Source organism: Heteronotia binoei, chromosome 8, assembly GCF_032191835.1.
Source record: "Heteronotia binoei isolate CCM8104 ecotype False Entrance Well chromosome 8, APGP_CSIRO_Hbin_v1, whole genome shotgun sequence".
Taxonomy (NCBI): domain Eukaryota; kingdom Metazoa; phylum Chordata; class Lepidosauria; order Squamata; family Gekkonidae; genus Heteronotia; species Heteronotia binoei.
Genome location: NC_083230.1, coordinates 131997759 through 132010949, shown reverse-complemented (window position 1 = coordinate 132010949; position 13191 = coordinate 131997759). Strand labels below are relative to the sequence as shown.

Below are 13191 nucleotides of genomic sequence, written 5' to 3'. Positions count from 1 at the left end.
GGCTCCTCCCTTGAGGAGGGAGGGGAAGTAAGGATAGCTTGCTTTGCCAGGCTCTCTCAATCGCACAGCAGAGCTACTGAGCCAAGCCTCTCTTCCTTCTATTGGCTGAGACTCCTCTCCCTCCTGGTCTCCTGGGGAAGGAAGGAAAGAGCCAGAACTTCCTTTGCCCAGTTCCATGGATCCCACTGTAGAGATACAAAGAAAGCACCCTTAAGACCAACGAGTGCTAATGTTTTAAGCAGGTTTTATTTTAAGTTTTCTTTTTTAAAAAAACCCTTTAATTGTGTTTGTCTGTGTCCTTTATAAAGTTTATATCTCTGCTACCTAATCTTAAATAGGTACCCACACAGCCCGGTCCGACATGGTCTCATTTATGTCGAATCCGGCCCTCAGAACAAATGGGTTTGACTCCCATGCACTACACGGTCGCCCAAGTCAGCTGCGAGTTAATGGTAATTTTCAGGTAGTCGGCTTGAGGTTGACTCGGCCTTCCATCCTTCTGAGGTTGGTCAAATGAGTCCCCAGCTTGCTGGGGGGGAAGTGTAAAAGACTGGGGAAGGCAATGGCAAACCACCCCGTAAAAAGTCTGCCATGAAAATGTTGGGAAAGCAACATCACCCCAGAGTCGGAAACGACTGGTGCTTGCACAGGGGACCTTTCCTTTCCTTTCCAGCTGAAAGAGCCCCGTGGTGCAGAGTGTTAAAGCTGCAGTACTGCGGTCCAAGCTCTGCTCACGACCTGAGTTCGATCCCCGGCAGAAACTGGGTTTTCAGGTAGCCAGCTTGAGGCTGACTCAGCCTTCCATCCATCCGAGGTTGGTAAAAGGAGTCCCCAGCTTGCTGGGGGGAAAGTGTAGAGGACTGGGGAAGGCAATGGCAAACTACCCCGTAAAAAGTCTGCAGTGAAAATGTTGTGAAAGCAACGTCACCCCAGAGTCGGAAACGACTGCTGCTTGCACAGGGGACCTTTCCTTTCCTTTCCTAAAACCCTCCCAACAGGGCAATTCTGCTAGTGGCACAGAATCAAGGCCAAAGAAATAGAAGACAAAGAGAAACCTGAACTGGTCCTCCGTTCTTCCAGCAACGATGGCATTAATCTAACTGAACATTTATACCTGATCTTTCCAGAGCTGCACACAAGGTGATGTGCAACAAAATAAGTTGAAATTCAATGATCAGACAAAATCTAAAGATTGGACACAGTACATCTTCCGCTCAAAAATTACTTCACTGCCAAAGGATGTAGTGATGGCCAGAGGCACAGATGGCTTTGAAAGGGAATTGGACAGAGTCATGGAGGAGAAGAGGCCTATTAGTGGCTAATAGCCATGGTGACTGAATGCCAGTGGAAGGGGGAGAAGAAAAGAGGGAGTCTTTGGCCTCCATGCCTTGATTGAAAACCTTCTGGGAGCATCAGCTTGGTTGCCATAGAGGGACCTGATCTAGCATGCCTGCCCATCCATTAGTGAGCAGTTGAACAACTTCAGCTTTTTGGGGGGGAATGTTTTTGCCTGAGGCTTCCAGTGGGGGGCCCAGTGGGCCTCTTGAGAAGAAGAAGAAGATGATGATATTGGATTTATATCCCGCCCTCCACTCCGAAGAGTCTCTGAGCGGCTCACGATCTCCTTTCCCTTCCTCCCCCACAACAGACACCCTGTGAGGTGGATGAAGATATTGGATTTATATCCCGCCCTCCACTCCGAAGAGTCTCAGAGCGGCTCACAATCTCCTTTCCCTTCCTCCCCCACAACAGACACCCTGTGAGGTAGATGAAGATATTGGATTTATATCCCGCCCTCCACTCCGAAGAGTCTCAGAGCGGCTCACAATCTCCTTTGCCTTCCTCCCCCACAACAGACACCCTGTGAGGTAGATGAAGATATTGGATTTATATCCCGCCCTCCACTCCGAAGAGTCTCAGAGCGGCTCACAATCTCCTTTCCCTTCCTCCCCAACAACAGACACCCTGTGAGGTAGATGAAGATATTGGATTTATATCCCGCCCTCCACTCCGAAGAGTCTCAGAGCAGCTCACAATCTCCTTTACCTTTTCCCCCCACAACAGACAACCTGTGAGGTAGAAGAAGATATTGGATTTATATCCCGCCCTCCACTCCGAAGAGTCTCAGAGCGGCTCACAATCTCCTTTCCCTTCCTCCCCAACAACAGACACCCTTTGAGGCGGGTGGAGATGAGAGGGCTCTCCCAGCAGCTGCCCTTTCAAGGACAGCTCTGCCAGAGCTATGGCTGACCCAAGGCCATGCTAGCAGCTGCAAGTGGAGGAGTGGGGAATCAAAACCGGATCTCCCAGATAAGAGTCCACGCACTTCACCACTACACCATCACACCAGGGGCCTAGTCCAAGATCGGACTGACATTCTCAATATCTTTGACATTTAGGACACCTATTTCATGGAGCCACTCGGTGGGAAGGGCGGGATATAAATCCCAGATAAATAAATAAATAAATAAAAATGTCTTAATTTGTAAAATGTGCTTACACCATCCACACTGTTTTATCTAATTGTTTTAACTTGTTTTCATTGTTTAACTGCTGGATTTTTAAACTGTTTTAATGTGTTGTAATCTGCTCTGAGTCCGTTATGGGAAAGGGTGGACTATAAATTCACACACACACACACACACACACACACAAAGTCCACATCTGGAGTGCCAGGATCCCTCCTAAGGAGCAGGAGGCGCCAGTGGGAAGAGCTCTTCTGCAGAGCCCACGTTTATCTAGCCAATTCCTGCTCGAACCCCAATGCAAACAGCAGCCTTCTCAAGGGATGGCAGGTGCAGCTCTTGTGCTTTCCACCGTGGATCCTTCTGACAGCAACGCAGCTGGGCTGTGGACGGAAGCGGCCCAACTGCACAGCGAAGGAATCTCTCTTCCCAGGGCAGGAAGCTTCTGGGTGGGGCTGTGGCTCAGTGTTAGAACACCTGCTTGCCATGCAGAAGGTTGCAGGTTCAGTCCCTGATATCCAGGGCAGCTGCAGCCAGTGAAAGGAGGCAAGACTGACCTGGAGAGACCGGCCAAGGGTCTGAGGCAGATTTGTGTGGTTTCTACTGCAGAACTTTCACGGGGGGGCTGGCTCTCTTTCCCCCCACACCAATTTCCAGGACTCACCTCAATCAGGAAGTCTCCTGTGCGAAGTCCTGCTCGCCAGGCCACACCCTCCACATCCACAGATTCCAGGTACTGGAGCGCTGGGAAAGCAGGTGTTGGTGTGAACTCCTCAATTGGAGTCTCCGCTGAAACAGAAAGAGTTGCAGGTCACAACGAGGTGTGCAAATGCCCAGGTGACCACAATTCCAACACGTCAGGTGTGTGGCTGAACCTGCCCTGCAGTCTGGCTGCTTTCTCAGATCCACCGGGCTTTGAGAACATAAGAAGCCCTGTTGGATCAGGCCAATGGCCCCTCCAGTCCAACACTCTGTGTCACATAAGAACAGAAGAGAAGCCATGTTGGATCAGGCCAGTGGCCCCTCCAGTCCAACACTCTGTGTCACATAAGAACATAAGAGAAGCCATGTTGGATCAGGCCAATCGCCCTTCCAGTCCAACACTCTGTGTCACATAAGAACATAAGAGAAGCCATGTTGGATCAGGCCCATGGCCCCTCCAGTCCAACACTCTGTGTCACATAAGAACATAAGAGAAGCCCTGTTGGATCAGGCCAATGGCCCATCCAGTCCAACACTCTGTGTCTCATAAGAACATAAGAGAAGCCATGTTGGATCAGGCCAGTGGCCCCTCCAGTCCAACACTCTGTGTCACTTAAGAACATAAGAGAAGCCATGTTGGATCAGGCCAATCGCCCTTCCAGTCCAACACTCTGTGTCACTTAAGAACATAAGAGAAGCCCTGTTGGATCAGGCCAGTGGCCCCTCCAGTCCAACACTCGGTATCACTTAAGAACATAAGAGAAGCCCTGTTGGATCAGGCCAATTGCCCATCCAGTCCAACACTCTGTGTCACATAAGAACATAAGAGAAGCCCTGTTGGATCAGGCCAATGGCCCCTCCAGTCCAACACTCTGTGTCTCATAAGAACATAAGAGAAGCCCTGTTAGATCAGGCCAATGGCCCATCCAGTCCAACACTCTGTGTCACACAGCGGTCACTATATATGCACACACACACACTGTGGCTAATAGCCACTGATGGACCTCTGCTCCATATTTTTATCCAATCCCCTCTTGAAGCTGGCTATGCTTGTAGACGCCATCACCTGTGAATTCCACATGTAAATCACCTTTTGGGTGAAGAAGGACTTCCTTTTATCTGTTTTAACCTGACTGCTCAGCAATTTCATTGAATCCCCACGAGTTCTTGTATTGTCAGAAAGGGAGAAAAGGGACTTCTTTCTCTACCTTCTCCATCCCATGCATAATCTTGTAAACCTCTGTCATGTCACCCCGCAGTCGACGTTTCTCCAAGCTAAAGAGCCCCAAGCGTTTTAATCTTTCTTCATAGGGAAAGTGTTCCAAACCTTTAATCATTCTAGTTTTCTAGAAGTCCATTTTCTGGACTTTTTCCAATGCTATACTATCCTTTTTGAGGTATGGTGACCAGAATTGCATACAGAACTCCAAATGAGACCGCACCATCGATTTATACAGGGGCATTATGATACTGGCTGATTTGTTTTCAATTCCCTTCCTAATAATTCCCAGCATGGCATTTTATTGCAATCGCACACTGCCTTGGCATTTTCAGTGAGTTACCTACCATGACCCCAAGATCTCTCTCTTGGTCAGTCTCTGCCAGTTCACACCCCATCAACTTGTATTTGTAGCTGGGATTCTTGGCCCCAATGTGTATTACTTTGCACTTGGCCACATTGAACCTCATCTGCCATGTTGGTGCCCACTCACCCAGCCTCAACAGATCCCTTTGGAGTACGTCACAATCCTCTCTGGTTTTCACCACCCTGAACAATTTAGTGTCATCTGCAAACTTGGCCACTTCACTGCTTACTCCCAACTTACTCTTCCAGCTGCTTCACCCTGCTGCTACAACCAAACCAAGGTGATGGATTTCATGCAGTGAAGGAATGGACTCATAAGCCCATCCTGCTCCTTCTAGAGACCTTACATTCCCAGAAACTTTGAAGCCACAGACCCTGCCCATTAAAAAAACAACAGAAATATGGAGAAAAATACATACTTGATTTCCTATCTAACTACAAGTTCTTTTACTGATTTAACATCAAATGCATCAATCACAGCGTAGCACGTAAAATTTGACTATTCAACGTATCTATGAAATTGAAAAGTATAAATATCTTCATTTTCTATAAGAAAAACTGCAAGTACAGCTGATACCTGAAGAGTTGCAGACAGCAGAATTTTCAAACTGCATTGAATCACAAGGAAAAGCAGGGTGTGACCATTATACATAAATAAATCTGTCTTTAATATTTGCCATTTGAGAGGTAGGTAAAAAGAAAAGTTGAAGGCACAAAACATCTTCTGTGGTAAACCAAAGAAAGTGTATTCCCTGAATAAAAACTCTCAGAGTCACATTAGGTAGGACTGCCTGTATGTTTGGTTATTAAGCTAAAAATTATAACCTTGAGAATACTGACTTCTTTAACCATGTATTATCATTAAATATATTAAAGCATATTAATTGTTGCCGAAATTATTTACATTTGAACAAAAATCGTGAAAATATTGCATATGTCTACATTACAAGGGATTTTTTTTTTCCAGTCCCCTTTCAAATTTCCTAATTTTTCTGCGGAGGAAAGAAATTGATGAAGTCTTCAGACTTTTTCATGCAATACTTTTAGACTGCATGAAACACTTTGTAAACAAGGTATTCCTCACTCAAAAAAAGAAGATATTTCATAGCAGGTTTATTTCAGTGCTACCCCAAATTTCCACTGGAAAAACTGAAATAGCCCTCACACATTGTCGTAGGACACATCTTAAAAGTGAAAATCCTTGATTTAAGAATCATTTTACTTTATAAAATAAAAATACTTCATAACGGTTTATTTTTACTGTTCTCCCAAATATTGCAATTTTTTAATTGGAAAAACAGGGGGGGGAATGGGGGAAGGGAAGAGAGGGAGCCGGAACCCACCCACCCCCAATTTCATCTCTAGCTCATTTGAGTTGGTCAGAAAAAACCTGCAGCCAGCCTGCTTGGTGATGCTGCCTATTTCCCTTATTTTGGGGGAGTGGGGGGGCGGGGGGGAGAACCAAAAACCTGCTGGGCATTAACCACCGCCATCAGCAATGCTGAGAGTATCTCCAGCTCCACGCAGTCAAGCGTCTGGCACTCTGAATCTGCACTGCTTTTTAGAGGCTCTGCTAAATTGCTGCACTTTGTTCCTAACAAGCCAGAATGGGAGCGATCTATCTCAACTCCTCAATTTTGAGCAACTACAGGGCTTCAGATACGGTGAGCTCACCCACTGCCACCCGCTATTACCACACTTCAGACAGCAAGATCTAACAGGCATGGCGTGTTTACAGGACCCAGGTTTAGGGCATTCCAAATATAAGAACAATAAAGGGATAAATAATGAATATGTTGTATATACAGCGTGCATTCCAGCATTCAGGATGAGGAAGGGTACGAAGAAAAGGTGAAAACATGCTGTCCTCTTTCCCTACACAAGGTGCTTTTTAAGAACATGAGAGCATAAGAGAAGCCTTGTTGGATCAGGACAATGGCCCATCCAGTCCAACACTCTGTGTCACACAGTGGCCAAAAACCCAGGTGCCATCAGGAGGTCCATCAGTGGGGCCAGGACACTAGAAGCCCTCCCTCTGTGCCCCATTCCAAACACCAAGAAGACAGAGCATCACTGTCCCAGATACATAAGAACATAAGAGAAGCCATGTTGGATCAGGCCAATGGCCCATCCAGTCCAACACTCTTGTGTCACACATTGGCCAAAAACCTAGGTGCCATCAGGAGGTCCATCAGTGGGGCCAGGACACTCAAAGCCCTCCCACTGTTGCCCCTCCCAAGCACCAAGAATACAGACCATCACTGCCCCAGACAGAGAGTTCCAACAATAAGATGTGGCTAATAGCCACTGATGGATCTCTGGTTATCCAAACCCCTCGAAGCTGGCTATGCTTGCAGCCGCCGCCACCTCCTGTGACAGCGAATTCCATGTGTTAATCACCCTTTGGGTGAAGAAGTACCTCCTTTTATCCGTTCTAACCTGACTGCTCAGCAATTTCATTGAATGCCCACGAGTTCTCGTATTGTGAGAAAGGGAGAAAAGTCCTTCTTTCTCTACCTTCTCTATCCCATGCAGAATCTTGTAAACCTCCATTATGTCACCCTGCAGTCGACGTTTCTCCAAGCTAAAGAGCCCCAGGTGTTTTAACCTTTCTTTATAGGGAAAGTGTCCCAACCCTTTAATCATTCTAGTTGCCCTTTTCTGGACTTTTCCCAATGCTATGTCTTTTTTGAGGTGTGGTGACCAGAATTGCACACAGTACTCCAAATGAGGCCGCAACATCAATTTATACAGGGGCATTTTGATACTGGCTGATTTGTTTTCAATTCCCTTCCTAATAATTCCCAGCATGGCGCTGGCCTTTTTTTTTATTGCAGTCCCACACTGTCTTGACATTTCCAGTGAATTATCTACCATGCAGCCCCAAGATCTCTCTCTTGGTCAGTCTCCACCAGTCCCTTAAGGTGTGACATTGTAGACAGGTGTGAAATGGTAAACCATTGTCCTACTTTGGACAGAGCCATGAGCTTATGTAAATACTCTAAATACTCTGCACCTAGAGCTTGGTGGTTCACCCCCCCTGCAGCCCCCTCCCCCAATTCTGCAGCTACAGTTTGCAGCTGATTCCAGCTGACACACAGAATGCAGCCACCATGACTGAAAGACTGGGGTGAATTCTTGGGCATTGGGCAGTCCTCTACATACACATTGACTCCTGGTTTCATATTTTACACTTAAAAGAGTTACGTTTCAACACACGTCACCGGATCTCCCCGTGTGTCCTTTAATGTGAATGGGGGTACCACCTAGATCAGAGAGGAGGTGCAGCTGTTCTCTGCATTCTCTCCCTAATGGAAATTAGTCCCCATATTAAAGCTGCTTTCTTCTCCCCTGGGGGGAGGAGGATTATATCAGTGAGATGGTGCCCTGGCACAAATTTCTTCTCTCTTTCTTCTGCTTTGTAACAGTAGTTACCTGTCAAATAAGGAAGGAAGGTGTGGGAGGGAGGAGAGGTGGAAAGAAAGCAACTTTAACTTCAAATGCATTTTCCAAGCCACTGGCTGGCTTGAGTTGGAGAAGTGATTTAAAGAGACAAATGTCTTCTCAAAGCTGGCCACCAGCATTTCAGGTCTCATTCCCAGAAGGACAGTATCCACGCCAGGAGAAGGAATACGGATGAGGACTCTGAATGTAAGACGAACCCCCCTAAACAAGGTTTTTATACACAAGATTTTTAAAATTACTGTGCATGACTATAACCTCTTGGGAAAATGTAAGATGCCTTCTTTTTCATGAAGGTATATGTGGCTGGTGGGATTTAAAGAAGGGAAATGCCACTCTGTTCTGCACTAGCCAGATCTCACCTGGGCTCCTACGGCCAGTTTTGGGCACCATATTTTAAGAAAGCAGAAAACAGCAAGAGCCCAGTAGCACCTCAAAGACTAACGAAATGTGTAGTAGGAGCTGAGCTTTCATGAGTCACACAACTGGGTCGAGCTCCTGCCCTTCACGGAATATTGCTATAATAACACAGTGCACACATCCACAAAAGCCACCCCCTTTCAAGTTGTGGATTGCCAGGGGGAGGTTCCGCTAGGATCAGGGCCGGCACACAGGAGTTGGTGAAGTAGCGGCCACCTGGGGCACCACCTCGCCATGGGGCGGGGGCCTCCTCCACATCCACGCTGACCCAAACGTGTGGCTCGGAACGCCCCTTGCGCAGCCCTCTCTCCGCTTCAGGGGGAGCTGGGAAGAGACCCCATCTCTCCTATGGAAGCTTATAGTCTTTTATGTATGAGAATGTTGGTGGGAAGGAAAGCCACCACGAAGGGGAAGTCACAGTGGGAACCTCAGGCCAAATCACATCTCGCTAGTCACAGACGATAAGGACCAACTGAAGAGGTCTGTGAATTGGAATGCGACTTTGACGGAGAGTAATGCTGTGGCCTGAGAAATAATTCAAAGACTTTTGAGCAGGAGGTTTTAGGTGGGAGGAGTGATGGGCCCTTAACCTATAACCTATATTTGGATAGTAAGTTTTGTTTTATATTAGTCTGGCAAGGCAGCAGGCTTGTGTATACATGCTACGAGTATTAGCTATATGGTTCTTCATTAAAGCTTCTTTTGCAATTACTCAAGAAGTCTTGAGAGCCAATTTGGTGCAGTGGTTAAGTGCGTGGACTCTTATTTGGGAGAACCGGGTTTGATTCCCCACTCCTCCACTTGCAGCTGCTGGAATGGCCTTGGGTTAGCCAGAGCTCTCTTATCTGGGAGAACCGGGTTTGATTCCCCCCTCATCCACTCGCAGCTGCTGGAATGGCCTTGGGTCAGCCAGAGCTCTCTTATCTGGGAGAACCGGGTTTGATTCCCCCCTCCTCCACTTGCACCTGCTGGAATGGTCTTGGGTCAGCCAGAGCTCTCTTATCTGGGAGAACCAGGTTTGCTTCCCCCCTCCTTCACTTGCAACTGCTAGCATGGCCTTGGGTCAGCCAGAGCTCTCTTATCTGGGAGAACCGGGTTTGATTCCCGACTCCTCCACTTGCATCTGCTGGAATGGCCTTGGGTCAGCCATAGCTCTCTTATCTGGGAGAACCGGGTTGGATCCCCCCTCCTCCACTTGCAGCTGCTGGAATGGCCTTGGGTTAGCCAGAGCTCTCGCAGGAGTTGTCCTTGAAAGGGGAGCTGCTGTGAGAGCCCTCTCGGCCCCACCCACCTCACACGGTGTCTGTTGTAGGGGGAGAAGATATAGGCGATTGTAAGCTGCTCTGAGTCTCTGATTCAGAGAGAAGGGCGGAGTATAAATCTGCAGTCTTCTTATGACTTACACTTGTCTCCTTTTAGCCCTTTTAAGAGTTTCATTAGTCATCAATTCAGGCTTTTCATTTCATTTGGCTACAGGAATAGTCTCTGTACATTCTTCCTTGATTACATCTCTAGTTTTGACCCATAATTCCTCTGGTTCACATTTACTTAAACTTAGTAATGCAAATCTGTTCTTTACATGATTTTTAAACTCTTCAGGAATGTTGTTTGGATTGTATTTCAGCACTATGAATGTTTTGGTGTTTTTCTTCAGTTTTACTCTAATTTTTGAAATTAGCAGTTCATGGTTTGCCACAATCAGTTCCAGAAAACAGAATAGAGCTTTTTCATCTTCTGCAGTCTATTAGATTTCTGTATCGGCCATACAGTGACGTCAGCATCTACGTCTGTTCAGTTTCTGAAAACATGTTCACAAATGAACAACTTGTCTTCACAGAATTACACTACTTGCTCTCCTGCTTCATTTTGTGCTCTTAGCCCAAATCTTCTGACAATATTTGATTCTGCTTTGCTTCCCACTTTTTGCGTTCCGCTCGCCTATGACTATCTGCGCTTCTCGTTTTGGGATGTGATCAACTTCTTCCAGGACACGTCCTGAAAAGCTTTCAAGTTCTTTCATTTCAGCATCTGTAGCTGCAGCCTAAATCTGAATGAGGGTTATGTAAATACAGGCTTTTCATGAAGTCTGATTGATTCTATTTGGTTGGACTTTGCATTGCAGCCCCTGACTGCTGCAGCTACATCTTGCCTCTCTATTAAAGGAACTCTTTCTTCTGTGTTTGTCATCCCCCAAGCCAAACATTCTGTAATTTTCTGATTGAAAATGTCCTAATCCAGTCCAGGTTAGTTAAAGGCTGAATAGTCCGGGGCTTTTCATTTTAGAAGAGAGATGACTAAGGGAGGGATATGATCAAGGTTTAAATAACTTGCATGAGGCATAGAGAGTGGAGGGGGTGGGGATATTTTCCTCCATGTCCCATAATAGAAGACTGGACCAGAAAAGTCGATGATGGATAGTAGATTCAGGATGGACAAAAGGAAATACTTTTTTACTCAACTAGTAATTAAATCGTGGGATTATGAGCATACATAGCTTTAATCAGGGCTTTTTTTTGTAGCAGGAACTCCTTTGCACATTAGGACACACCCCTCTGATGTAGCCAATCCTCCAAGAGCTTACAGGACTCTTAGTACAGGTAAGCACCTCCTGTAAGCTCCAGGACGACTGGCTACATCAGAGGGGTGTGTCCTAATATGCAAAGGAGTTCCTGCTACAAAAACACTCCTGGTTTTAATGGTGGGCTAGACAGATTTACTGGGTATACGTCCATCAATGGCTACTAAAGAAACCTCCATATTCAGAGGCAGTCAACCTCTGGAACCCGGTGGTGGGAGGCAACATCGTGAAAAGGCCTTATCCTCTAGGCCCTGGTGCCTGGCCCTTCTGGGCAGCTGGTTTGGCTGCCATGTTGAACAGGATGCTGGACTAGATGGACCTTTGGTCTGATCCAGCACAACTCTTCTGATATTCTTATTTCCACATCAGCACCAAGTTGCCATAAAGGCAGTCAGAACAGCCAATCTGCCTCCTGCCCTATCCAAAGCTAACAAGAGGTTCAGTTCCCATTTTATGTCTCTCTGTGAAACCCACCAAGCCCTTAACTGTGAACATTCAGCATTTTGGTTGTCTCAGTGCATGGCCTGCGCCAGCAGATGAACACGGGGGGTACAGCCCTGTTAATTCTCATCAAGTTAGTTAGCAAATGCCAAGTGAAGTGGGAACCTTTAATTTCTGGCTTCCTCTTTGCAACCAGAGCGATTGCTCGTTATTAATCTTTTCTATTATTGCAGTCACAGAATTGCAATCAAAAACCAAGCGCCACCACCAAACCAGCGAGCAACTGGCCTGGCCGCAAAGAGGAAGCCAGTGATTAAAGCCACCCTCCTCACTCTGCAGGGGACGGGAACAAGCTAATTAAGGACTGATTCAGGAACGCCACAATCACGAGCGAACAAAGTCGTTCAAGCGGCAAAAGCTGATTGCAGGAAAGATGCAAGGAAGAAACAAATCAGTTGCATGGAGAAGCAAGACTTTTGCCTGAGTAAAGAGGCAGCAGGATCCTGCTCTGGGAACAGGAGCAGCTGGGATTTTACAGGAAATGCAGCCTAGAGACCCACGGTTTTAATTCCGCTTCCAACTGATCCATGGCAATGCTAAACGTTCCTAGTTGTGGAAGCCGGTTTAGACTGGCAGTTGCTCCCTTGTACTTTCCTTATCTCTCTTCCTTCCTGCAGCAGCTCCAGAAGTCTCATTCTAACCTCCTGCATCCATTTCCCCTCCCTCCCTCTCATGCCTTTCTCCACTGACTGCTATCACTTCTTCCTTCCAGATGTGAATCTGGCTGGGGGGTGGGAATCTCCTCTGTACATAAATAAATAGAATCATAGAAGAGTTGGAAGGGACCTCCAGGGTCATCTAGTCCAACCCCCTGCACAATGCAGGAAACTCACAAACCCCTCCCCTTAAATTCACAGGACCTTCATTGCTGTCAGATGGCCATCTAGCCTCTGTTGAAAAACCTCCAAGGAAGGAGAGCCCACCACTTCCCCAGGAGGAAGCCTGTTCCACTGAGGAACTGCTCTAAACTCACAAACACCTCCCCCTAAATTCGCAGAATCTCCATTGCTGTCAGATGGCCATCTAGCCTCTGTTGAAAAATCTCCAAGGAAGGAGAGCCCACCACCTCCCGAGGAAGCCTGTTCCACTGAGGAACCACTCTAAACTCACAAACCCCTCCCTCTAAATTCACAGGATCTTCATTGCTGTCAGATGGCCATCTAGCCTCTGTTGAAAAACCTCCAAGGAAGGAGAGCCCACCACCTCCCCAGGAGGAAGCCTGTTCCACTGAGGAATCGCTCTAATGGTCAGGAAGATCTTCCTAATGTTGAGCTGGAAACTCTTTGGATTTAATTTCATTGCTGTCGGCCATCTAGCCTCTGCTTAAAAACCTCCAAGGAAGGAGAGCCGACCACCTCCCAAGGAAGCCTGTTGGTTCTGGTCCTACCTTCTGGGGCCACAGAAAACAATTCCACACTATCCTCTATATGGCAGCCCTTCAAGTCCTTGAAGATGGTGATCATATCATCTCAGCCACC

At 46.9% G+C, this 13191-nt stretch overlaps 1 protein-coding gene across 1 annotated transcript in view; it reads right to left on the bottom strand.

Annotated features, from left to right (window-relative positions):
• The window catches only part of SHANK3 (SH3 and multiple ankyrin repeat domains 3), a 613814-nt gene that overhangs the window by 99479 nt on the left and 501144 nt on the right, over positions 1 to 13191 (bottom strand). Inside the window, 1 exon segment of the mRNA XM_060246058.1 lies at positions 3130 to 3254. Coding sequence (XP_060102041.1) covers positions 3130 to 3254 — 125 coding nt within the window.